The 24830-nt window shown below is 38.2% G+C and overlaps 1 protein-coding gene across 1 annotated transcript; it reads left to right on the forward strand.

Annotated features, from left to right (window-relative positions):
- Positions 1-24830, forward strand: LOC101853142 (heterogeneous nuclear ribonucleoprotein U-like protein 1). The gene is made up of 17 exons (XM_005092800.3): positions 1-231; positions 3090-3178; positions 3430-3691; positions 5643-5831; positions 6181-6320; positions 7171-7270; positions 7934-8046; positions 8417-8572; positions 10452-10559; positions 11994-12116; positions 12630-12758; positions 16233-16401; positions 17202-17372; positions 17893-18033; positions 19099-19172; positions 20862-20972; positions 23486-24830. The coding sequence occupies exons 1-17, from the start codon at positions 102-104 to the stop codon at positions 23621-23623; spliced, it is 2343 nt and encodes a 780-aa protein (XP_005092857.1). The 5' UTR covers positions 1-101; the 3' UTR covers positions 23624-24830.

The raw sequence follows: 24830 nt of genomic DNA on the forward strand, positions 1-24830 counted from the left end.
ATTTTGAATATTCATTACACAGACGCCATCGCTGCGCGTAGCTGTTTTGTGTAAGGGAAGTCTTTTACCTATTTTAGTTAATAAACAGTGTAGTTTTCAAGATGAGTGACATCGATCCTGAAAAACTTAAAGTTGCCGAGCTCAGAGATGAGCTCAAAGCAAGGGGCTTGGATACTAAAGGAAATAAGGCTGCCCTTGTTGCAAGACTCAAAGAAGCCCTCAGTGAACCGGGTGAGTTTTAGTGAGCTTTCACCACGCAACACCTCTTTTCTGCGTTGCTCTGTTTTGATCCCGCTTTGCTCGGCAGGCCCTACTTTCGATTTTATCCCATGTTTACATTTTAAAATATACAAGAAGGGCATGAATGTTGTCATCTTTGGTTAACTGAGGGAAATGTTAGTGAAGTTCAGGTCAACTGTTTTGCAGAAAGCGGGCAACACAGTTTGAGTTTGTCTGAATCGGCTTCCTTTTACTTGCACAGTAGGATAGAGTGTTGTTTGCAGATAGTGTCGACTGCAAGCAGCAAGGAGAGTATGATTCATCAAGTTCATTCTGTTCTTATATTGATTCAGCTTTCACTTTGAGCCTTTTACATGATTTGCCTTTAGTGCGTTGATATTCTCAACAATTATGTGGCTGCAAAGTGAAAATTATGAAAGCGGTTTTGTTGACCTAATTTTGAATGCCTGCCTGCTTCAGCTTCCCACTTCCTTTTTAAAGGGGCATAACTATCACAATGCTCCTCCTGTAAGTTATGAGTATGAGAACATTCTTATTCTCTGCTCTCAGTGGAGGGATGATCATGACGTTTTTTAATTTAATTTTTTACACTTTATCCTCTCCTTACCATAGGCCTAGATCTAGATTTCTAGTTACCTTGATAAAGGAGAGAATATTCCATGTCTAATGATATTAGCTGAGCTGAGACTTTTTGGGTGGGATGGATCAGACAGAAGAGGGTCATATAATCATGCATGGCATAAATAATATTAATAAATATCTACAGTCTACAGTACTCTAGATTTCTAGAATCTCATACTCATATGTTACAGTTTTTTAAAGTTTATGGTAAATTTTTACTTTCACTCCCGCACACAGATGCACTGTTTCAGGGGTCAAACTGCTGTACTGTTTGCTGCAGATCACACATAAAGCCACTAAAACTGTCGCAAATCAATTATTTTCAAGACAATTTCAAATCTAACTGTAAAATATCAAATTATGGGTGTAAAAATAGGGGGGCAGGCCCCCCTGTAACCCCCCATATTTTCTTTTACCCCAGTGGGGCAGGCCCCCCTGGAACCCCCCGATTGGTCCAAAGCATGTCTATCTCGGTTAAAAATAATCAAATATTTCAAAAACCATTAATTTGCGACGGAAATGAAGTTGATATTCGTGTTCAGCGCATCAATATTTAGTAGAAAATAGACAACTGGTAGCTGAGTGTGAGACGGGAGGGAAAGTAAAAAAATACCAAGTTTACAGTCAGGGGCAGAGGGACAGGGGAGAATGTGGCTTAGATAGATTATGCTTGGGAAGAAAGGTTATGTTACAGGTACAGGTTATTTGTTTGGGTTTGGATGTATTATTGTTTGATTCACAAGCTGCATTTTTTTTGGTGTGTGTGTGTGTGTAAGTGTAAGCTGCATTTTTTTGGTGTGTGTGTAATGATGTTACAAGTACAAGTGTGTCACAAATGGAGATTCAACAGGCCTGGAATTTTAAACTTGTTTTAGTCAATTTCTACTTATGCACCCACACACAGATGCATTGATTTGAGGGCTGAACACATGCGATTAAACGTAGAAATACGCAAACTATTTTTAGGTAAGGCGCCCATCTTGTTTGACGTTAGACCAGGATACCCCTCCGATCACGTGACTACATTTAAGTATGGCCACCTCTATATAGTGCAGGCGAGTCTTTTGGCTATTCTCACCCGGTGCGCGTTCACCGTAGGCCAACAAATTTTGCGTTCACCCTAAACCACAGAATTCTACACTGTGATAACAGAAAAATTGTAGAATTCTGTGCTGTGAACAAACGTTCCATTACAACTGTACTTGCAGCCTACTAAAAGCGTACAATTTTGTCTGTGGGCAGTGGAGAGAGAGAGTGAGAGAGAGAACAAAACAAAATGGCGACCCGCGTAGTTCGGCTCGATTCGAAAAGTCAAATAGCCGTAGCATCTTTGTAGACAACCAAATTAATTTACTTTTGTGTTTTAACATCATTTTTTAACTTTGTTTTGGTCAATTTGATCGTCCACACCGATAGACAGTATTCAGAAAGAGAGAGAGAGAAGAGGGGAGGAGTAGATTTTGCGAGAACTTCCGGGCGGGTGAGAATAGCCACTTTCTTTAAGTATAGCCAACCGCACGGCACAGAAGATGGAAGTGTCTATGTATATTATGCTTAATCTACACCTCGCTCTCGGAAGTTCTGATTGCTGAATTGACAGCAGCGCGTCTGTGTTTGAAGTCATGTAATGATGTCCCATAAAATGTATATTAGTGATGAAGAATGCAGGAGAGGGGGGGAGGTAGATCTAGATTTAGGACATCCGAAATGTTACCGAAAATACGTCGTTCCATGTGATTATCCCAGGAAGTGATGACATCACAGTACTAAAATTAGCAGCCAATCAGAAAGATGCAACTTCTACGTTTAAGGGCATGTGGGCTGAACTGTCATAATTTTTGCTGCAGAACACACGTAGGAATCGGCTCTATTTCTCCTTATGCTCTGGAAAATATACTTGAACTCTATTTCTCCTAATGCTCAGGAAAATATACTTGAACTCTATTTCTCCGAATGCTCTGTAAAATAAAGCCTGGGGGAAGGCAAAAAGGAAAGTCGAGGGGGGCCCCAAAAAAGTGCTTTGGAATGTCTAAACATGAGACGGGTCTATAAGTAAAATATATAATATAATTTACAGGCTAAACAATACACAAGAATTGAAATAGAATTCAGTCTTCTTTAAGTCAAGCAACAATCGGTTTTGATATTTCATTTATCTCCAGGTCATGGTTTGTACATAGAGTATTATTAGCCTTGTGTAACATTTTCTAAACTTTGTTTCATTTCAGCTGAAGTCAGGGAAGAAGTTGGTGAAGAAGAAGAGGAGCAAGAGGAAGAGCAAATGGAGGAAGCTGGCGAAGAGCAATATGATGAAGGGGTCAGTAAAGCCTGCTTTATATTATTGCTTATTGTCTAATAAAAAGTGTGGTAGTCGCTTTCCTGGCTGGGTGACCAGATGGGGTATTTTGTACTGCTGGCTGCGTGACTGCAAAGTGTTACATATGAATTGAAATAGAAACTTTTATGTAAGCAAAGTATTCAGTTGTCAGCTTATAGTAAGACCAGGTTGGTTTGTGCTTGTATTTGTGAACATTATAAAATTAGTTTTGTATTCTGACCCTTGTGCAGGATGTTCAGCTGATTGATGAGGCAGCAGAAGAGGAACAGCAAGAGGAAGAACAGCAGGAGGAGGAACAGGCGGAAGCAGAGCAGGGGGCAGAGGAGGAAGAGGAAGAAGAAGCGAAGGACCAGGAAGAGGCTATTGCAGAAGCCGAGGAGGAAGAGTCAGCTGAGCAACAGGATGCAAATGGGGATGAGGAGGAGGAGGCAGTGGTCCTTGGGGATGAGTTCCAGACCATTGATGAGGCATCTCAAGATGATAATGAAGAAGGTAAACGCTGCATTTTTATGTTTATACAGACTTCAACAAAAGTTAAGGACCACCTTGACAGACAGTCCTGATTTTTTTTTTTATCCGAAAAAAAAAGACAGCAAGGAATGATTCAACATTTCTGCTCTGAAAGTGTTAACTCTTTTCCTACCAGGCCAAAATCCACCACTGGCCCAGGGCTTTTCCCTGACCCATTTTTACGCCTCTACCCAGCCAAAGGAAAATGTCAAAATATCCAATTAAACTCACACAAACCATATCATATGGCCCATCAAACTGAAAGTTAAAAAATAATCTATCAGATGGCGATACAATATTGAAGATTTATTCCAATTATATTACCTTGGGGTTTCTAAAAGTGATTATGCAATATCGAAGGTGTCATATGAAGTCAACAATTTTCCAACTTTGAAAGGTCATAACTAAAAAAGTACAACAATAGCATCATCATTCGAACTTCCCAGGTAGGTAGCCTCAAGTAATGCGAAGAAATGCTGAAAGTTATGTATGTGTACCTAATATAGAAGTGAAAGTATGAGACATATACTGAAATCAGGGGAGCGCTTTTTTTCCTCATATTTACAATTCGAAGGGGACAAAAAAAGCGTTGAAATTACAAAAAATCATCTGTCAGTGCAATATTTTCTTTCGTATCTGCTAACAAGAAGTCTATTCTATTATTTTGAAAACGTGGATCGGTCGAGAATTTCACGTCTTTTCATTACTAGATTGGAATAGATAGCGAGCCACTCAAGCCGTTTTTTGCGGCTCTCTGTCCAGCGAGGCCAGGTCCGCGAGCCCTCACAGTAGGGAATGTGTTGATACGCATTTTCTGTTGGGAGCCGCTTGCGGCTCGAGATAGGGAAAGTGTTAATGGGTGACCAATGTGTACTGCAAAGCCTCCTAAAGGACCAAAACCACCACGCGCAGCAAGGAAATCCTTGGGGAATTTTAGCCAACTCCAACTTTGCTGTTTTTTATTGACTTGTGTGCGACACCACGGGCATTCCTCAGTTAAAATTTCTGGTGCATGTCATAAACGGATGTACGGTCTCGAACTGTGCTCACTTTGGTGGTAATATAAGCCGCCGTTTGCGCAAAATCCAGTATGGCATCAACATGCCACCAAGACAAAAGCTGAGAGTCTGATCGTGCCAGAGCTATGGCATGGCTGCAGGATGGAATTGGAGCCCGAGAAGTTGCCAGAAGGCTTTCAGTGTCACACTCTATCATTGTTGTCCGCCTGAGGCAGCACCATCACGCCACTGGATCAGTCCAAGAACACCCTCGTGCAGGTCGACCCAATAAGATCACTCAGAGTGTTTGCAAGTGATCCTTAACTTATGTTTAAGACTATATGAGTATTCTTGGTGATGTGGGAATGACCATGTATGAAGGCGTTGAAATTTTTAAATAAACAAAAAAAGTGACATTTCAAGAAAAAAATTATTGCTGCCCTCTTAAATGTTCCTTGTGTGTATATAAGAAGTGATGGTTGTGATTAACGTGAAAAGTTATCCATTTTTATGTTATTTTGTATGGTAGTTGTCATTAGATCTGTTGTTAAAGTTTTGTTTTTTAACCCGCTGACGGTTAACTGTCTATGTACCCCACGTGTAGAATCAGAAAATCAAAAGCCTGGGGGAAATCTTTATCTTTTTCTTCTTCATTTTCTTACTCAAACTCAGGATTGTTGTCAAGACCTAGTGGGTTGTCCATCATGTCAGTCATGATTGCATGGTAAAACGATGCCTGTGGCTTAAAGATTATTGTAATGAATGGTCCCTGTCAAGATTCATTACCATTTTATGCTGTCATATTTTCTTGCTCCCCATCCTGGGCATATTTTAGCTTAGTGTTGTTCATTTGTATATATTTGCTTCCTCTAGCATGACATTTTATATCTATATAGAATATAGTGATGCTGACAATCTTGTGTTTTTTAAATCAGGTGACACTGGCCATAAAAGAAAGAGATCTCGGTCTCCACGTGATCGCCACAGGCGCTCCAGGTCGAGGGAAAGACACAGGAGGAGTCACTCGAGAGAGAGGCGCCACGGGAGGTACTCCCCTCCACCGAGGAAAGTGGAAATGGACGATACCGCTTGGGAAGAAATCACTGAATTTGCTCTGGATCGTTGTAAGTTGTGCTGCCTGTCCTGCGTCGGATTTTTTTGTTTCTCATTTTCAAATGTGTAGATTGTGTGAAGTCAGTAAGATTTGCTGATGTCTTGATTTCTAAATAGAATGGATGGATTACATTCACCTGCTTCCCCATTTTTTTAGGAGTACTTTAAAATGTTTTTTAAAAAAATTAATATGATAGAAAGGTAGTTTTTGTTTGTGTTTGTGTGCATTAAGCTTGACAATTCTAAAAAGTAAGTACTTTCATAAACCAATAGGTTTTGTTGCAAATTTTAAAAGCCTGTACACCAGACATTTCATATTTCTATGTTTATGAAATGGTCGATGTGTTTTTTCATTCCTAGATGATGCTGACTTGAACCTTCGTTTTGATGACAACAATAGAAAAGCCCACCCGCTCACAGTTGATGGGTTTGGGTACATGTGGTCAGGAGTACGTGCCATGTATGGTGTCACCTCAGGCAAAGTGGCATATGAGGTCAAGGTAAGCTTATATACAAGGACTGTCTGCCAAAATAATTTTAAAAAAGAGAGAAATGCTAATTGTTAGGAGTTTCGACATGTTTTAACATGACTAAATTAGATACGCTCTTCAGATGTCAACAAAATAGTTGAAATTTGTTAGGTATAACTTCACAGTTTTGTTTTATCCAAAGAAAATAATACTTCACATGGCGAGAGCTGAATAATGTAAAAAGGATGGGTGAGAACAATGTCGGACCTAGTCATAAACTTTGGAAGCAAGAACGATCTTCTTTTTAAGTTTTGTAAATGATTAGTTTTTCTGTTTTTGATTTCGGTTTTGAAATGGATTATCAATATAAAAAAACTTTGTATCTCAAATGTAAACTGCAGTTTATACTAAGAGATAATATTATTTTTTTGGTCTGTAAATGGCTAGCATTTGAATATTTTAGAATATTTGGGTGCTCTTGCATTTCTGCCATCAATTTAAAAAATACAGTATATGTAGTTTTTACAATTTTACAGGATAGCGCATCGGAAGTCAATATTTTTTAGAATACAATTTTGATAACTTTCTAATCATCTTTAAAGAAAATTTTCTTTTATTAGTAAAAACATTGATTTTTTACTCCTGTAAAATTGTAAAACTGCATATCTGTAAAATTGTAAAACTGCATATTTACTGTATTTTTTAAAATGCAATCAGATTTTGTTTGTGAAGGACAGGGTGTTTATTTAGATGAAGTGATTACAACTTTGATTGAATTAAGATTTGATATTCTCTGTTCTTTGTCAAATTGCCCCCTTTTTGGGGATTATAGGCGGTGAATTGAATAGTAAGTACATGTTCTATTTATTTTTTCGGTCAGATTCTGGAGAACCTTAATGTAGACCACTTGCCCAAAGATGAGCCCAATCCTCATGTGCTAAGAGCTGGTTGGTCTGCCAACTCAACATCTCTGAACTTGGGTAAGTTTGAATACCTCATGAAGTTTACAGTGGTCTTTGCCTAAAAAGTCGCTGAGATATAAATCCAATTTGCCTAAGAATCTGCTTTAAATTTCTTTGTGCTTACTACCATTTTTAAAAAAATTCTTTTTTTCAATGAGAGAACTACAATTTTTACTCCCTGCTGTCCTCCAATTTCAAATACCATAGTTCTGCACATGGTATGAAGAGCAATATTTTGTCCAGGAAGAATTTTTACAGTGAAAATTGGAGACACCCTTTCCTGTCTGGTTTATTTTTTCTTTGCTATTTTACCCACTGAGGAGTAGAAGGATCTTTTGGTTAGTAGAACCAAGGGTATGTGCCAGTGGAAGTTAAAGGAACACATGGGCATAAAAGGGGAAAAGTGGCGTGGAAACTCTTTTGTAAGATTTATGACAGCAGTTTGTTTTGTGATGGTCTCATGTCTCTCCTTTTTTCACCATCATATCTACTAAGCACACTCAGTTTTGTTTGTTTGTTGATATGCATTACAATGCCATTTACTAAATGGATTTTTTCTTCTTCAGTTCTTAATGTATTAACATATAATTGTGAAAGTTTTGGAATTGTGTTGTACTTTATGTTGATTTTTTCCAGGCTTAAATTTTTTCTTCTTAAATAGCTTTTTTATATTATCTGCAGGTGAGGAGGCCTTGTCCTTTGGATATGGCGGTACTGGTAAAGCTTCCACTGAGTGCAAATTTGTTGACTATGGTGAGGCATTTGGGCCTGGAGATGTGCTCACAGCATATGTGGTGAGTTCATCTAGTGTCTAGTTGTTTGAATCTTTGGATAAAACATGTGGGGGGGTTTTAAAAAGTTTCTCGATGTTGTTTTAGGTTCATTAGTTGCAGACAAAATATGGTTGGTTGAATATGTTAATGGCGTTACCATGTTGAGAGATAATGATTAATATATTTGGGGTAGTAGGTTTGGATTCTGTGATCTCTGTCAGAAAGTTATTGGCCTCTGTTAATGTAGAATAGAAAAAATCTTAGTTTTGATGCTTTGAAGAAGTGAATGCAGGAGAATGCTGTGTTATAAGTAGAATCAGTTAAATTGTTTTCGGCTTTCACAATACCTTGTGGTCAGCATGCAATAAATTTAGTCTGTTCACCATTTCAGGACCTGGACAGTGATCCTGTCAATATCTCATTCTCTAAGAACGGAACGGATCTGGGCACATGCTTTGAAGTTGAAAAAGAGAAGTTGGGAGAGCAGGCCTTGTTCCCTCATTTCATGAGCAAAAACACTGAGTTTGAATGCAACTTTGGTTCTCTGGTGAGTTTAGCTTCTTTGGAAAACTTTTTAAAATGTAGGAAATATGTAGTCAGTGTCTGAAACATCAAAACTGAAATGCAATTTTGGGTGATTTCTCAGCGACCAAAGGGGTCCGGTCCATTACGATATTCTGATAGATTTTTTAAAACTTGTCCCATTTGGCTGCTACATAGGGTCAGATTGGGGTCTTGGGCCCTGAATGATGTATCATATTTGTTAGCAATGCCAATCGGGCTTTCCCACGTGGCGAAAATTTGGTCCCCGTTTGCGGGCGATTTTGCGGACCCGGCCGAAGCGTAGGTGACTAACTTTGTCAAACAATCCGAATGAAACTCGGCAACCAATCAGAAAATAGGGCAAACTAATGATATATGGACGTTGAAGTTCGTACACATAAATTAACCTATACTTTTGGTGTCGGGAACACTTTCATATCGTGTACACCGAAAACTATAAGGAGTTTGAATTTCAACGCCGAAATGGTAATAGATCTATCTATCAACGTTCTGTGTCAAGTAGTTGTTTAGACCCGATCATAAATGCACGACTACCCCCCTATCCAAAGCAGCTTCGCACGGAGACCGGCCATTTTTCCCTCACTCTCGCGGCAAATGTATGTGACCTACAAATCCCCGCATGACTATTCCGGGCCCGTTCATTGGTCACCTAAAATAGGGCAATGGCGGGCGCGCGCATCCGGTTGTTTTTCTCTCTATTCCTCTGTAACATCGCAATGGGGGTATTCCGAGGCGAGGTTATCTCGTCTCGGGGTGTTCGCGTCTTAACGGGGAAAAATAATTTTTAATTGTACGGCATGCTAGATTGAATTAACTTTTCTTTTACAGTTGGCATGGTCTAAAGTGATCATAAAAAGCTTTGCAATTATTTAGTTACGCTGCTGACATATATTCTTAAAGATCCCATGTTGTGATACGATGCTATAAATAAAATGGACTCATCCCGACACCCCTTTTCGCAAAATCGTAATATGTACACCAAAATTTTAATTATAACAAAATAACTACGAAATGGGTAGTAAATCTGACTGCAGAAATAATTTCTACACCCAAAAACACATCGGGTAGCCAAGTTTCTCTCTAACACTCCGATTAGTTACCGAGATATCGTCTATTTTCTTACAGAATCTGCTACTGCGTGGTCCACTTTTTAGGAGTATTTTCCTATATGTGGGTCATCCATATTTTGCCGACCTTTACAACCATAACTTTTTTTATTTATGAACTGATTCTTAAAATTCAAGAAGCATAATTCTTAGAATTGAAAATTCTTTCTTAGGTACCAAATAAAAAAGGGCTAAAGTGAAAATTTAATTTTTCATTGGCATTGCTATATTTGTTACTTTACTTAATTCCTTTTCTTTTGGGCAAGCTATCATTGAGAACTTCTGCGAATGTTACCAACAATATAAACAAAGTAACTGCTGAAGGATTCTTGCGTTTCAATTCGTAAAGTTTTGACAGGTCTGTGGGTGGAAGAAATTTTAGCTGAGAAAAATCCTGTTCCATTTCAACCCCCCAAAAATGTATTTTAAAAACCTCTCATAAGTACAACTTTTGTTTTATAGACCAAGTCCCGCTGAAATTATTAATACCAAAATTCCACGAACGAATAGAATAACAAAGGATCCATTGGATCACGTAAAAAGTAACACTAAGATATTATTCCTGAGTGGCTGTAATCATGGAAATGCATTTCATAAGACATTTGAAATGCTGTAACACAGGAAAAATGGTAGGCTGTGTTTTGCAGATTTCTGAAAATTATCTGTCATTTCATTTTTAGACAAAAATTAATTTAGTATGCCCCTTTCAGTCTGGTTGAACTATTGACCACGTATATGCCTTTATTTGAATTTCAGGAAGAGCCATTTTTTGCCTTGAAAGAAGGTTATGTTTTCTTGGAGGAGGTGGCTGCAGAGGAGAGGGTCAGAGGCCATACTCCACCAGCTTCTAAGGAGGACTGTGAGGTGGGTTGCGTTACTGTGTACAATTATTTAGATAAATTTAAAAAAAGACATTTGTAGTTGTTTGTTTCTGTTTTTTTTCTGTTTACTCTAATGAGGAGAAAGAAGCTCAATTGCTGGTGTTTTTTCCCTCTCTTTGTTTCATAAGCACAAAGTTACTGATCATCATTACTCATTTTTTTTCTTGAAATTGCACAAATTATGACTGAAGAGAACTACAGCGAAGTCAGCTTTAACCGAAAACAATTAACCTGTTGACTGCCTTGTACGAGAATTCCTCTGGCCTAAGTGTGTAGGTTATGGACCTTTTGGCTTCCATTTCAAGCGTGTTTTTTTGTCAGTGTGTTTATTTCTTTGAAAGTAATTCTACTGCATGTTTAATCTTCTCAACTTCTCTTCGTCATAGCATATGAGATATATCAGTGTTTACGTTAGTTCTCAACAGTTGAAGCCCTTGATGAGGTTATGAATGATTCTGACAATGATTTATTCACCAATCGTGTTGGGTGGTTGACAATCATGACAGTCTTTAATTTGTATTATGTATATTTTTATTTATCTGACATATGATGCTTAATACGTGTAGTCTTGAAACTTATTAACCCTATCGCACTTAGCAGGCTTGGTCAGCTGTGGCCCCCCATCCTTAAGACAAGGGCAATAAGTCCACGAAAATTGGAGGGGTACCTTACTAAAAAATATTGTATAAAAATCACAAACACAACCAAAAATGATGAAAATAGTATTTTCTGAAAGGAAAATGAATGAGCTAAATTACTAGTACAAAATTATAAGTGGAATAGAAGAGTATGAAATGATATGAGAGGTCTTTCTGAGATGTGTGTCTTGGATTTCGAGTCTAGATCTAGATCTCGTTTACATTTCTTCAACTCACGAAGTGTCTGCCACTGACAAAGAGGTAATCCACGCAAAAAAAATACAACACAGTCACAGAGATTGAAGCCTCTGGTGGAAATTTGAAAGCACCTAAAAGGCTTTTCTTTGGGTGTTTTTATTTTGTTTCTGCCGTACTCATATCGGGCAGCTTTGCGCCCATGCATCCTAGAGACATGATAGCGTGTTTACAACTAAAATCTCCTCCGACTTTTGTTCCCGCTCAAAAAGTGACTCTTTGTGCTAGCGAAACAAGAAAAACACCATAGTAAACCGAAACTCTTCCTCTATAAAGATAGCTAAGTGAAACTTCTGATGATAGTAAAAGTAGAAGCCTCCCGCGGCAACGAAACAAACACCCCCGTGGCGGGCGCTATAGGGATGAGCGGGGGTACTGGCGCTGTAAGTGCGAAACGGTTAAATGATGAGCCCCTTTATGAATCAAAGATTGTTATGTCTCTTATGGAGTTGGTCTAACAGTGTTTTGTGTAACTGATATGCTTGATTTTAAGCTTTAAATTACATTTTTCCTTTGTACCCCAGGTGATCATGATGGTGGGTCTGCCTGGAGCTGGAAAAACCTACTGGTGTAACAAGTACATCGAGGAGAACCCTGAGAAGAGGTTCAACCTCTTGGGAACTAACAACATTATTGATAAGATGAAGGCAAGAAGGAACTTTTTTTATTTTTAACTGGAATTTGATGAAAAGGCTGGTCAACCGTATAACTTTGTGTACCGTAGTGGACAAATTGTTAAACTACAGACTTTGTGTAGCAATTTTATTGTAAAATGCTCCACTTTACTGTCATTAGTTTTACAATAGATTTAATGTTTAGATTTTCCTGTTAAGCTAAAATGTTTGGTTTGTATTTTTAGATTGTTGTATACTTTCACAACACATAGTTTTGATTTTGTTAGCTGGTTTTCCTACTGTAGCTTTGACTTCAGCAAATATATTTCCCCATAGCTTCTCAAATGTAATTTTAGGTTTTTTTCTCTTAGTATGAAGTTTTGCCTATACAACTAGACTACCTGACAGGTAAAACTTACAAGTTCTTCCCTTTCTTTTGGGAGATCATATAATAAACCTCTGTCATCTTGATCTCTTCTCGTGTTTTTTTTGTTGTGTTTGTAACACTCCTGTAAGGCCTCTAATCTTTGGCACTTTTGTGTTCAGGTGATGGGCCTTCCTAGGAAACAGAACTACTCTGGACGCTGGGATGTCTTGATTGAAAAGGCAACAAAGTGTCTGAATCGTTTCATTGAGATTGCTGCTCGCAAGAAGCGGAACTACATTATTGATCAGGTATAGTGAGATAATTATGCTGCATCCTTATATGCTTATAGTTGCTTACCTCGAGTCCTAGTGAATTATTTATTTATCTCCTTGAGGTGGTGGCAAACTCTGCTCTGGTAAGTACATGACTTTGTGATCTATATTTTCTGTCACATGTTTGTTGTGCTGTATTTGGCTGTTTTGTATGTGTGTGTGTGTGTGTGTGCAAATGCAGAAAGTTTGCCCGCTTTCTGAATCTGTTTGGGTTTGACAAGTTGGAATATTTTTCAGAGATTGTATTGTTTGATGAGTTACAATTTTAGATTAGTTTCTGCAAGTTTTCTACTTTTGCAGAGTTTTGTATTTATATGGAATGTTTTTATTGATTGAAATAAGTTACATGAAAGGAAGTGTAATTGGTAGCATTAGATTTCATAAATGATTCTCAGTTGGTTGAAAATTGGTATTGCTATGATTGAGACTAGAATCCTGAGGAATTGACAACTGAAAAGAATGATTTTATGCATGTTGGTTTTGGACATATAAGGCGCATTAAGTGTGGTGACAGTGTAGGCGGTAGGAAATGAGACGAACCCTTTGACCTACTCTCCCTAACTTGAGACAGACTTTTCCGGGTATTGAAATGGAAAATTGAATATCTGAGTGGAGACAGTAGAAAGGTTTTTTTCTTGATGTGCTCATAAACTCAATGGCTAGGTTTGAGGTTGCTTCGTGTGAAGTGGATTGACAAAATTCATTTTTTCAAAGAGCACATCATTGCATTCCTATTAATCACGACTGCCAAGGGTTATTTCTCAAAAGTCAGTGTACTGTTATGCTGTGTGAGGTAGAAAGGACTTCAATGTTTGAGACTGGTTGGTACAAGATCTCCCGAAATATGAAATTCACAATGGGAAAATTTATGTGGTTACTTTGGTTGGCAGCATTAAAGTCTTGTTTTGCTTGCTCCTGTCACAGCGCTTTTATAACATTAATTTTAATGAGATTCTGAACCTTTTCAGTATTTTTAGAGAGTGGAGTTATATTTAGAAAGAAGCTGCTGGTACTTGTTTCGTTTGAGGATTCCTGTGGGCTTCACTCATGTACATGCTAACTTCAAATTTTAGTAAATTTTGGAGAGACACCGTGATATACTTATATACTTACGGTCAAAGTTGGAGGGGGGGGGGGCACTGTTTTCTTGTCTTTTAATAGCCGCTCTGCACCATTTTACATTTAAGCTCTTTATTACACGTTTGTTGTATGAGTGAACTTTGATTCAGATAGTATATTAATATAATTTTTTATTTCATAGAGCACATGACATTTCCATTAGTCACAATTGCTAAGTAGTATGCGCCACTTTTAGAAATTGCATCTCAATATATTATTGCCATTTTTGTCAATTCATTGCTGCCTCAGTAGTTTTTACAAAGATATCTTTATGTTTGGGGTCTATTGCAAAAGGGTTTCTTAGCTCTTGTCAAAGATGGATTACATAAATGATGGTACAGTTTTCCGGGCTGTAGGTCCATGGTGGTAAATGATATTCCCTGACTGGGCTGGCAGAATTTTTACTTTAATGAGTGCACATGATTGCATCAAAATTCAGCATTTGGTCCATCTTCAAATAAGTTTCTTTAATAAGTCAATTTCTTGAAGATGTGACTGACAAAAAGTACTCAAATGTGTTTAGGGTTGGGATAAGCATGACACAGCAGAATGGTGGTATAGGTTCCTCAGCTCTTTCTGCTTTCTACACTACATATACTGGTTAGTTGTTTTTTTACAACCATTGTCAAGCACTACACACTTAAAGAGTTGTGTCCCTTGTAAAAAAATGTAGACCAGGAGCCTTTTTGCATTTGTTAGGAAAATTGGGCTACCTAATCCAAAGAATATTTGTTACTGGGAGACCCAGTCCCATGCTAATGTCACCCTCAAGATTGATTGAAGTGTAGCAGAGATACATAGGAAGAAAAAAACCTGTATAAATGTATGAAAATGGAAGTTGTAGGTTTTTGCTTGATTAGCTGATGGTTGAGGAAGACAATGCTGTTTCCTAATGGGAGCCGTGCACATGGTTACAAAAGCATTTAAAGACATTCTTTAGATTGGCTTTAAGGCACAGAGTGTAATTCTGTGGCATATTATTACAACTGAAAATCCCTTGTAAGCACAGCATGTAAATCTTGAACATGATGCTTGTAGGAACTGTTTCAAACTCCTCTGTGTATGTACATCCTTAGAAGAAAAATTACACATGGTGTGTGGAGAAATGTAGTTCCTGATAATGATATGAAGTCTGGTATTCTATTCTGTTTATTGGAGCAGATATGGAAACGTTTCAGCTTTATTTGTGTAGGTGTAGTTGTCAGATGACGGATAATTTGGATTTTAAAAATCTTTTACTGGACTAACTAAAATATTTTATTAATTGTTCTGTTTGAACATTTTACCTTGTGGTTTTTAGAGGTCCACTATTATTTGTGATTTGTAAGCTGTATCAGAATGGAATTTTTTTTTAAATCCTGGTACGGGGTACGTCTAATTTACTTCTATGCGTTAAGATGAGGACTTGGTTAATTATGCACTTTTCTTGACATGGGGACTCTTGAAACTTCTGCATTTGCTATAGTTTGTGGCTGTTTTGTGTTTTTTGTATGTGTTTGATCATGATGGACTTGGTACATTTCTGCTGTTGGGTGAGTACCTTTGTTACCGTAAGTAAGTGATGAAGGTCCATGTGGCGATTGACGCGAGAAAGATTTGATAGAGCACAGTAAGAAAGAGCCATATGTGGCATAGAGGTGCACAAGAATGCTTGGACGACTATGGAATGTAGTAGTTGCACTTGAATACTATGGAGAGCCTTGATTTGTACTGTGACTGCTTCAGTGCCTTTCTTGTTGAGACATGACTCATGTAATTACTATATCTTATGTTTTTACCCTGGGATTATTGTTCAACATGTCATACTTACTGATTAGCCCTTATAATTTTGCATCTGATTAAGAAATGCATCTGTTGAGAGATTTTTTTGTACATGCCACAATAGAAAGTTAAGTCATGGAATGGTGTCTGTAGTCCAAAAGCCTTGTTGTATGGGCTCTCAAGGTAGGTTATTGCATTGATTTTGTTCTTGCATTTGTAATACCAATGTTTTTCCCCCCCCAGTAAGAGATGGTAAGTATTCTTTCTTCCAAGTTGGCGAACCCCCTCACAGTTTACTCATTGTGGCACTGAATTTTAGGGTGGGCTAGTAGCTGAATCTGAATCCCAAATAATGCAACCTTGTCTTGAAGTATTTGCAGATCAACCAATGGAGCTCGTCATGGAATTGGATTTAAGGGGGTTGAGGAATGGTGGAGGGTAATGGGATGAGAGATTGAGAAGGTGAGGAGAGAAAAAAAAAGAGGATTCTTCAGTACAACGGAGAACATCTGAACCAGGAGACGACTGGAACAACTCATGAATATTTTTTATATTCTATTGCCACACTAGACAAATGTGTATGCATCTGCCCGGAGACGTAAAATGCAGCCTTTTGAAGGTTTTCAACGCAAGGCGGTAGTGGTCTTGCCAACTGATGAAGAGTTCAAAAAACGAGTGAAGGAAAGAACGGATGAGGAAGGAAAGGATATTCCTGAAAGCGCAGTACTTGAGATGAAAGGTAATTGATGCCCAGATGGATGGAATCTACGGCACTGATATAACTTTTTAACTCCAGCTAAAACTTGGAAATCAACAGGCAGGTACCTGCAAATAGAAAGAGATAAAACTTAAAATATAAGCAGATAATGCCAGATGTTCTTCTTTCATTGATAACCGAGATGGAAATACAATGACTGTATTGGAAATCCCATTGCCAAGAGCAGCTAGCGTACTCCATGTGTTCTCTCTCTCAATTTCTGCCATTTTGGTAAGGGGCAACGTTGGAGTGGGCTAGCCTGTATTGTCAGTGCATCCCAAGCCAGCCTGTTACCTCTGTCTCTGTACTGTCTTCAGATGTTCTGTTTCTTCTCTTTTATTCAGTTCTGTTTTGTTTATTTTTCTTTTTTTCATTTTCTAGTGATGAAATGTTATCCTTCCCCCATTTTGTTGCTGTATTGTCCACCTTGATCATTGAGCAGAAATCCATACAGAGTTAAGATTCATCCTCTCACATGTAATACATTTAACATTCTATCATAGTAAGTTCATTGAGTGTTCAATAAAAATACCATTAACGATTATTTTCCATACGGAATTAACATGGATTTATCTCCATGAAATAATTTGTATTTATACTTGATATTGAGCAGTACAAATTAAAGAAATTATGTCATTCAGTAATCCTCATTAAAGGTTGTACAATAAGTAATAACGTAATACTACTTCAGTGATTTAATTGCTACATTCTTTTGGTTTGTGCTGTGGTATATCTGGCCATGTGGAGTAAGTGCATTGATTTCACCGTGATTTCTTTTCTAGCCAACTTCACGCTCCCTGAGGAGGACAGTCAGCTGTTTCTGTCTGTAGAGTTCACTGAAGAGGAGCCAGACAAGGAAGCTCGAGACAAACTCATCGAAAAGTACAGGAAGGAGGGAAGGGATGCTCTCCCTCCTCCAGAAAAGCGCTTTAGGCGTGACAACAGATTTCATGGTACGATGTCTGATGATATTGTCTGTAGTAAAAGAGCTTCACAGCCTTAGCATGTGTACTTAAAACTTTTTTTGTACATAGCAACATCCTTTCCTTAGGTCCAGGAAGAAGTCTTTAAAAAAAATAAAAATCAAATCCTGCACTAACTAGATCAAGAGTATTACTTATACAATAAAAAATGCTGTGCTCATTTTCAGCAATATTGCTTCTTTGCCTTTTGGCTGAGATCAAAGTGTAGTATCTTGCTGTTCCCAACTGTTTCTCGGCCTTGTGCCCATTGGAAGCAGGACAGATACTGCAAAAGCTGATGGGACATAGAGAAATCTGTGCCTCTATTTTTTCTAATAGACTGGCAAAAATTGTTGAACAGGTTTCCTGATATCTGAAACTAGTTTGTTATGGTCAAACAAACATCCTGTCATTGTGTACTTGGGAGTTGTTGTGTTACTGTTTTTCCACCTTGTGCACTGTTGCACATGGACACCATATCTGATGTTCAATTTGTTTTACTGTTTTTCAGACCGTGAATGGCGAGGTGGAGATCGCCGAGGAGGATGGAGGGGAGGGTTTGACCGAGACCGCAGAGGAGGAGGAGGAGGAGGAGGATACAGAGGACGCGGCTTCAATTCTTCCTGGAGGCCTTCCTATAATGACAGGAGAGGTTGGTGATTGTTTGATTTTTCTTTTGTTTGATAAAGGTGTATGTTAAAGTAATTCTGTCTCTTAGTTTTCCTGTGTTTATTAGTGCTGGCTGTGGCCACAGTTCTGATCCAATCCGAAATATTTCATTCTACTAGTTAACAGCAATTCTGGTGTTGTAAAGGTGGTATTGGGAAGTGATTACATCTGTTTGAAGCGATTATTTGGAGACCAAGGTGTGGATGTGTTTAAATTTGATACATTGATGGATATTTATTATTAGAGCTATTATTACCAATGAGGTAGGCTATGACAGTTTGATTAGAGGTGACACAGATTCTCAGGAAAAGCTTGGTAAAAGATTTGTGTAGTATATAGTGTGATTTTTAATAGTATTGGAAACAAGATTTCCATTTTGTAAAATGGGAGCAAGCTTGGAGGCAGTCAGCAGTCCTCAGGATGCCACATACTGATGTCATGGGAACTGTGTTGTTTTCATTTTCCCTTGTCTGTTTGTCGTGCAGTGAGGTCAAAATAAGCCAAAGAAAATCTGAGCATATTTTGCAAATATGGTCCACATAATGATGAACATCGGGGTTTGGCGATGAGACCTCCACCTAGTATTGTTCTGGGCCACAGTATAGGGAGCTAAATGATAAAATTTACAGAATTTAGAGAGACTCAAGGGACGTGTTTTAAATGCACCTATTTGGAGATGTGTTCTCAATAATTGATCCCGATGTTCTCAGTTTTTATAAAGACAATTGGCCTTTACTCCAAAATATAGAGTACTATTTTGAAAACATAAATGACTTTTCCTATTTAATTTTTCCCGTGAATATTTAACTTCTACCATAAATTAAATCCAAGCCGTGCTGTGAACTAACATGAACACAACTGACTTGAATCCTACTTGTTCATATGACCATACGCAGTTAAGAGCGCTAGAAAACTCGTACCAAACTGAAAAAGTTTAAGAATTCTTTTAGCAGGCCTGTGTTTACTCACCATATAGGTTTTTGTTTTAACCAAGTCACAATTGTTGGAGATGATTGCACTGATTTTTGTTTTGTTTTTTCCTTCTAAGGTGGTGGAGGCTACCGTGGAGGTTACAGAGACGAGCGTCGTCGTGATGACAGATGGGATGGTGGCCGATACAAGGTAAGAAAAATGAAGTTTGTTCTGTCTTACCATGTCTTCTGCATCTACTTGTTTATTGTTGGTAGGACAAGAAATTAAGATTCATTTTTTTTTACTTTCCAGCTTTTTAACTCTTTGAATGCTGAGGGTTTCGATCAGAATTTGTTGGTTTCTTCTTTTTTTTCTGTTGAGGAAATTCTGATCAAGAGTGTCGCACAAAATAAATGTTTTGATCAAATTTATCATAGAATAAGTGTATCATACACCAGAATGTTGCGACATGAATTTTCATAAAATGTTTATTTTGGTGAGATATTCACATTTGTATTGATAGTATGTTGTCATTAACAAAGCCAAGAATTTTTTGTTCATGAAAAATCTAAATGAAATGTCAAATTCAGGCCCGGTTAAATTTTTTAAAAATATCGTGATATTTCAAATTCCATATTCTGACCGTGGCTGCAAAACAAGATTAACCCCTGCGAATTTGAGCAGAAAATTAAGAAAAAACCATATCCATTTATCGGAATGGTATACATGTTATACTTTTAAATTATATCTGCATGTGAAAAGAGCCTCATACTGTGTCATTTCATTGACCTCGTGGATGCAACATAATGCGAATACATAGTTCTAGATGCTAGGCAAAATTGTAGTGGATATTTGAGAAATCAAAAATAACTCTTCACAAAGGAAAACTGTATTTGCTTCATTTAAATGATGCAGTGTGCAGCTCTGAGCACATAGAAAACTGCGATTCAGTGTGAAGCTTTGAGCATTAACCCCTTCGTTGCCTTTATCTTTGTGGCATACCATGGATGGAAAATGGCCAAAAAAATTGTCGTTCCAAGTAGCCTATGAGAGTTACATGTACGCTCTCTTATCATTTGGCTCTAATTCTTCTGTGCGAAGATTTAGCCAGCCACAAAGACAATGTGTTTGGGAATTTTTAAAATATGCATATCATTCATAGCTGCCACTTTTCCGCTAACTCTGCGTCATCTAGCTTTTCCCACTACTTTCCTCCACTGGACCACTCTCAGTTGCAAATTGCGATACTTTTTTTACTCCCGGAAAACACCAACCGAGATGAAAACGCGCTTTGCACATTTCCGCCTGAAGCTCACTATTTCCTTTCTGTTCCTGGAGCTAGTTTTACATTGTTTATTGAGGAGTGACAGTGTCAATCGAGCATCGGGGCGGGGCGATGGTGCGCCGAGTTCAGTTGTCATTGAAAACAGTGGAAATTCAAGAGAAATTGGTGTAGAATGCAAAAATAAATGGAGCTGGATTGAGAAAGAATCAGATGGTGTGCGGTTTCAAAAGTTCATTAGAAAATTGAACAGGCTGGGTGCTGCTCTTTGCGTTTGGTGCGATATAAAGAAATCTCGTAGTACGGTCCTCTTTAATCTAATACTGCTCTTCATTGTTGCACAAGTCTTAAGTGAAAGAAATATTTTTATGAGACACTGGGGCTGGGAACAAACACTGAATTTTTAGTCAACAAACTGGGTCAAATGCTTGTTAGTCAACTTAATGTCTTGGTCGTTTTTGTTTTTTTCAAATACAAACCAAATACATGCCAAGTTGGTTTTTGTTACTCCATATCTTCGGCACATATAATCTATTTGTGTTGCAAGTGCCATAAATCTCTTACTAGAACGTAACGTAACTAAATCCTGTTGACTAATGAGATTTTCATGACTGCAGGGTGGACGTGGAGGCGGCTATGGTGGTGGAGGCTATGGAGGTGGCTCATGGGGCAACAGCGGGGGTAACTGGAATCAAAGCGGATGGAACAACCAGTACAGCAACTCTGGGGTAAGTCAAATATCTCTTCTCCACAAGGAAAAGGCTAGCTTAGCTTCTGACAGGTTGAGGAAATAGGATTTGAGAATCTATTCAGTGCCTTCAGTCTTCTTTCTCCCTGTCTTTGGCTTTCCTATTTTTTAAAGAAAATTTAAGTTTAACACTTTACACCCTAAGCGTTGGGACGAGAAGTCTAGTCCCAAATCTTAAGCAAGGGGAAGGAACATGAATACAAACATTTTAAAAATGCTGAGCAAATTCCAAACAACAACAAAAATATCAGAAAGAGAAATTAGTATAGTTTCAGAAAAATATAACTTTATATGCACATATTATTGGAAATGTTCTACCTTGAGCCCGATCGGGGTGTCCGACCCATCACTTTCACTCTCAGCCTCGCGGTTGGGCCCAAGAACTAAATTCTACAGCTTATTAATCTGAATCGCCCCAAACTCTTGCTGCAACGTTTTTATCAATATTTTGTTCATCTGATTTCTCATTTGCTTTTACTTGCTCTATTCCATCGTTATTTCCTATTTCAAAATCAATTGTGTCACTTTTCAACAAATCGAGACACCTTCAAAGTGCATAGCTGCCACTTTCCCGCTAAATAGCGGAAACTCCGCTACATCTAGATTTCCCCGCAACTTTCCTCCTTCCTCCGCTGGACCGCTCTTGGTCGCAAATTTCATACTTTTTTTTCCACGCGGAAAACACCGAACCGGGAGAGAGACGAAAACGCGGTCTGCGCATGTCCGCCCGTAGCTTTCTACTTCCGTTCTTCTAGGCCCAGCGCTAGTTTCACATTGGTTATTGTTGTGGAGCAACACAGTGTCGATCGGGCATCGGGACGTTAGCGCGCCGAGTTGTCACTGAAATTGGCGGAAATTCGAGAGAAATTGATTCAGAATGCAAAAATAAAAGGAGCTGGAATGAGAAAGAAGCAGCCGGTGTGCGACATGAAAAGTTCATTAGAAAATTGAACTAGCTGTTTTTTGCGAAAGAAATCGTGGCCCGCGGCACTCCTGTTACAGTCCTGTACAATTGCGGTCCCGTTTGTTTACATGACGGCTATTGTGGCTGCTGCGGAAGTGAATCTAGATCTAGATCTGGATTTAGATCTAGAAAATCTATCTCTAGATATAATCTAGATCTACACATATTTAGATATATCTAGATCTAGATTAGATAGCCTAGGCTATAATTTTAATTCAGTTTATCTCTAAATAAGAAACACACTACAGGGGCACTAAGTGCAAACGGGACCGCAATTGTACAGGAGTGCCTGTGTATCCTTGATCCGATACTGTTCTATGTCTATGTATGTACACGTTTAAAGTGAAAGAAATCTTTTTATGAGACACCAGCTGGCAAAAAACACTAGATTTTTAGTCACCAAGTCCAAACTGTGTCAAATTGACTCGAATGCTTGTTAGTCAACTTACTGCCTTTATGTTGTTGTTTTTTTTGTTTTTTTGTTTTCAAATACATTTTAATTCAGTTGCCTATGGTTAACAATATGACAGTTTTCCCTTCCAAAACCGTAGGCTAGATTTTCCAGTATATATTGCCTCTGGATCTCACTGGTTTCGGAGAGCGCGCGTACGCTTTCGCGTGAAGTTCCTCCTTTTTAAAAATTTCGGAGTGGCAGCTATGAAAGTGTCGGAAACGCGATCGCTCGATCCGCTTTAAAACTGAAACTGCTGGTCTGAAAAATTTCGTTTTGGGAAGAAGAAGAAACAATTTGCAATAACTTTGTAAAATGAAATCTGGGCCCCAGAAGACGCCTGGTCGGAGCAGGCTGTTCCGGGCGATTAGGGTGGAGCGCGTAAGGAAATTCCGGGGCGACTAGGGTGTAATGTGTTTTTAAAAATCACCTCTGAAAATTTTATCTTAATTCTTGTAGCCATTGTCAGTAAGTCTAGATAAATTGTGTGTGCAAGAGTTACTTGTTTCCAGAGTTATAGATTTTCACTTGTTTGCCAGGTACAGGAAGTACTTTTGTTGACTTGGACCACCTTGTACGATTTTAAGTTAGATTCATTGCCAAGATGAAATGTTAAAAAGATTCTGGCTTTTAAAAAGTTTATTTCATTTACAGATGTAAACAATATGAACGTTGTTATATGCTGTTTGAAACCATGCCTTGAATGTGTCAAAGTGCCTGAATGCTGGTGTAAGAGACAATAGGCAATGCGGCGTATAAAACACATTTGTCTTGCACAAACAACGGTTTCGAAGTCGAAATAGAAATACTTTGTCGTATAAATAAGAAGTTGAACAGCCGTGTCTCTGTCAACTTTATGTACACATGTAAATTGTCTAATTTGTTGATTGCTAAACGGGCAGTCGTGTGGCCTATCCTATCAGTCTGTTCTTGGCCTATCCCATCAGTCTGTTCTTGGCCTATCCCATCCGTCTCTTTGAGACATGGGAGTATGCAATGCCTGAAGGAAGCACAAGCTGTGAATTCCTTGACATGTCGTATACTAATATCCTGTCTTTTTTTTTGTATGTGTGTGCAGTGGGGCAGTGGATACAACCAGAGTGGTAGCAGTTACAATCAGGGCTGGGGCAACAGCTCGTACAGTGGCAACTGGAACAGCTACCCCCAGAACAGCTACAACAACTCCAGCTGGGGAAGTGGAAGCTACTACAAGTAAATCCCAACGCGCCGTGGTCAGCAAGCAAACAAGGACAGCTTTATGCTCTCTGCCCAATTCTATACACATGATTGGTTTGGTTTTGTTGTTGATATTTTTCTTTGCTTAGATTTTTTGTTTTTGTTAATGTAGTTTTGTAAGGCCACTTGACTGGGAAAGGGAGAAATAAACTATACTTCTACATCTGTTGATTATAAATAGAAATTGTTCCATATGAAATTAAAAACAAGTCCGGTGTGAATAGACGTGTCACTCTCTTGCACTTTGTTTACATTCACTTTGGTTTGTTTGTTTTTTGTTTTGTTTTTTATGTTTTAAGAGGCATGCTACATGTGTTTGATATTGAAAAGAGACCAACTCTTCTAGTTTGTGGCCCAGGATTGTGCAAAGGAAAAATCCCAGTGTTATTACTGCCAGTTTCATTATTTTTTTTTCATAGACCTGGATTTGTTTGGAGAGGTAGCAAATTATAAAACCGCTGATTTCTTTGTGGATTTTGTTGTTCTGGGAGCATTTTGTACATAATTTGTGTTAGTTTTTATGTCCATCACAGTCTCCAAAACAGTCCTGGCATTGGGAGGTAGTCTGTGGTGCTGTGTACTCGGACTTCTTTCAGTTTTTTAACTACTCAGTCAAAAGCATTGTCATTGCATCGTGTGAATGGGCTTTTAGAATTAAGGTAGGGTTTTGTACTCATCATAATCAAATGGAAAAGTGATGTTGGGTCGCCTCAATTGATCTTAATCAAATGGAAAAGTGATGTTGGGTCGCCTCAATTGATCATGTCATTTGTTATGTCAAAAGTTGGTTCATGATTTTAATCATTAATTGTATGTATATATATCCTCAACACTTTCATCATTGGTTTTCTCCATGCGTACAGATATTGTAAAAAGCAGGTTGAAAGTCATTGTAATATGGGATGTCTCTTGCTTTTGGGAGTACAGGTGACTGGTAGGGCAGACACAGGTTCTTCAATCAATCATCTGTTGGTGTCCAAATGTGGTGAATAGGCAGCACTGATTTCACATAGTCCTTGTATATGAATCATCATTTTTGTGTGCTGTTTTTATTTCCTGTACCATGTGAACATGTGAACTTATCAAATATTGATCAGCGAAGGAATAAAATGTGAGGATTACTGTTTGCCCATCCCAATTTTTTTTTTACCTTCTATTTCAATTAAAAACATTTTTTTAAAGACTCA

This window comes from Aplysia californica, unplaced genomic scaffold (assembly GCF_000002075.1).
Source record: "Aplysia californica isolate F4 #8 unplaced genomic scaffold, AplCal3.0 scaffold00053, whole genome shotgun sequence".
In the NCBI taxonomy this organism is placed as follows: domain Eukaryota; kingdom Metazoa; phylum Mollusca; class Gastropoda; order Aplysiida; family Aplysiidae; genus Aplysia; species Aplysia californica.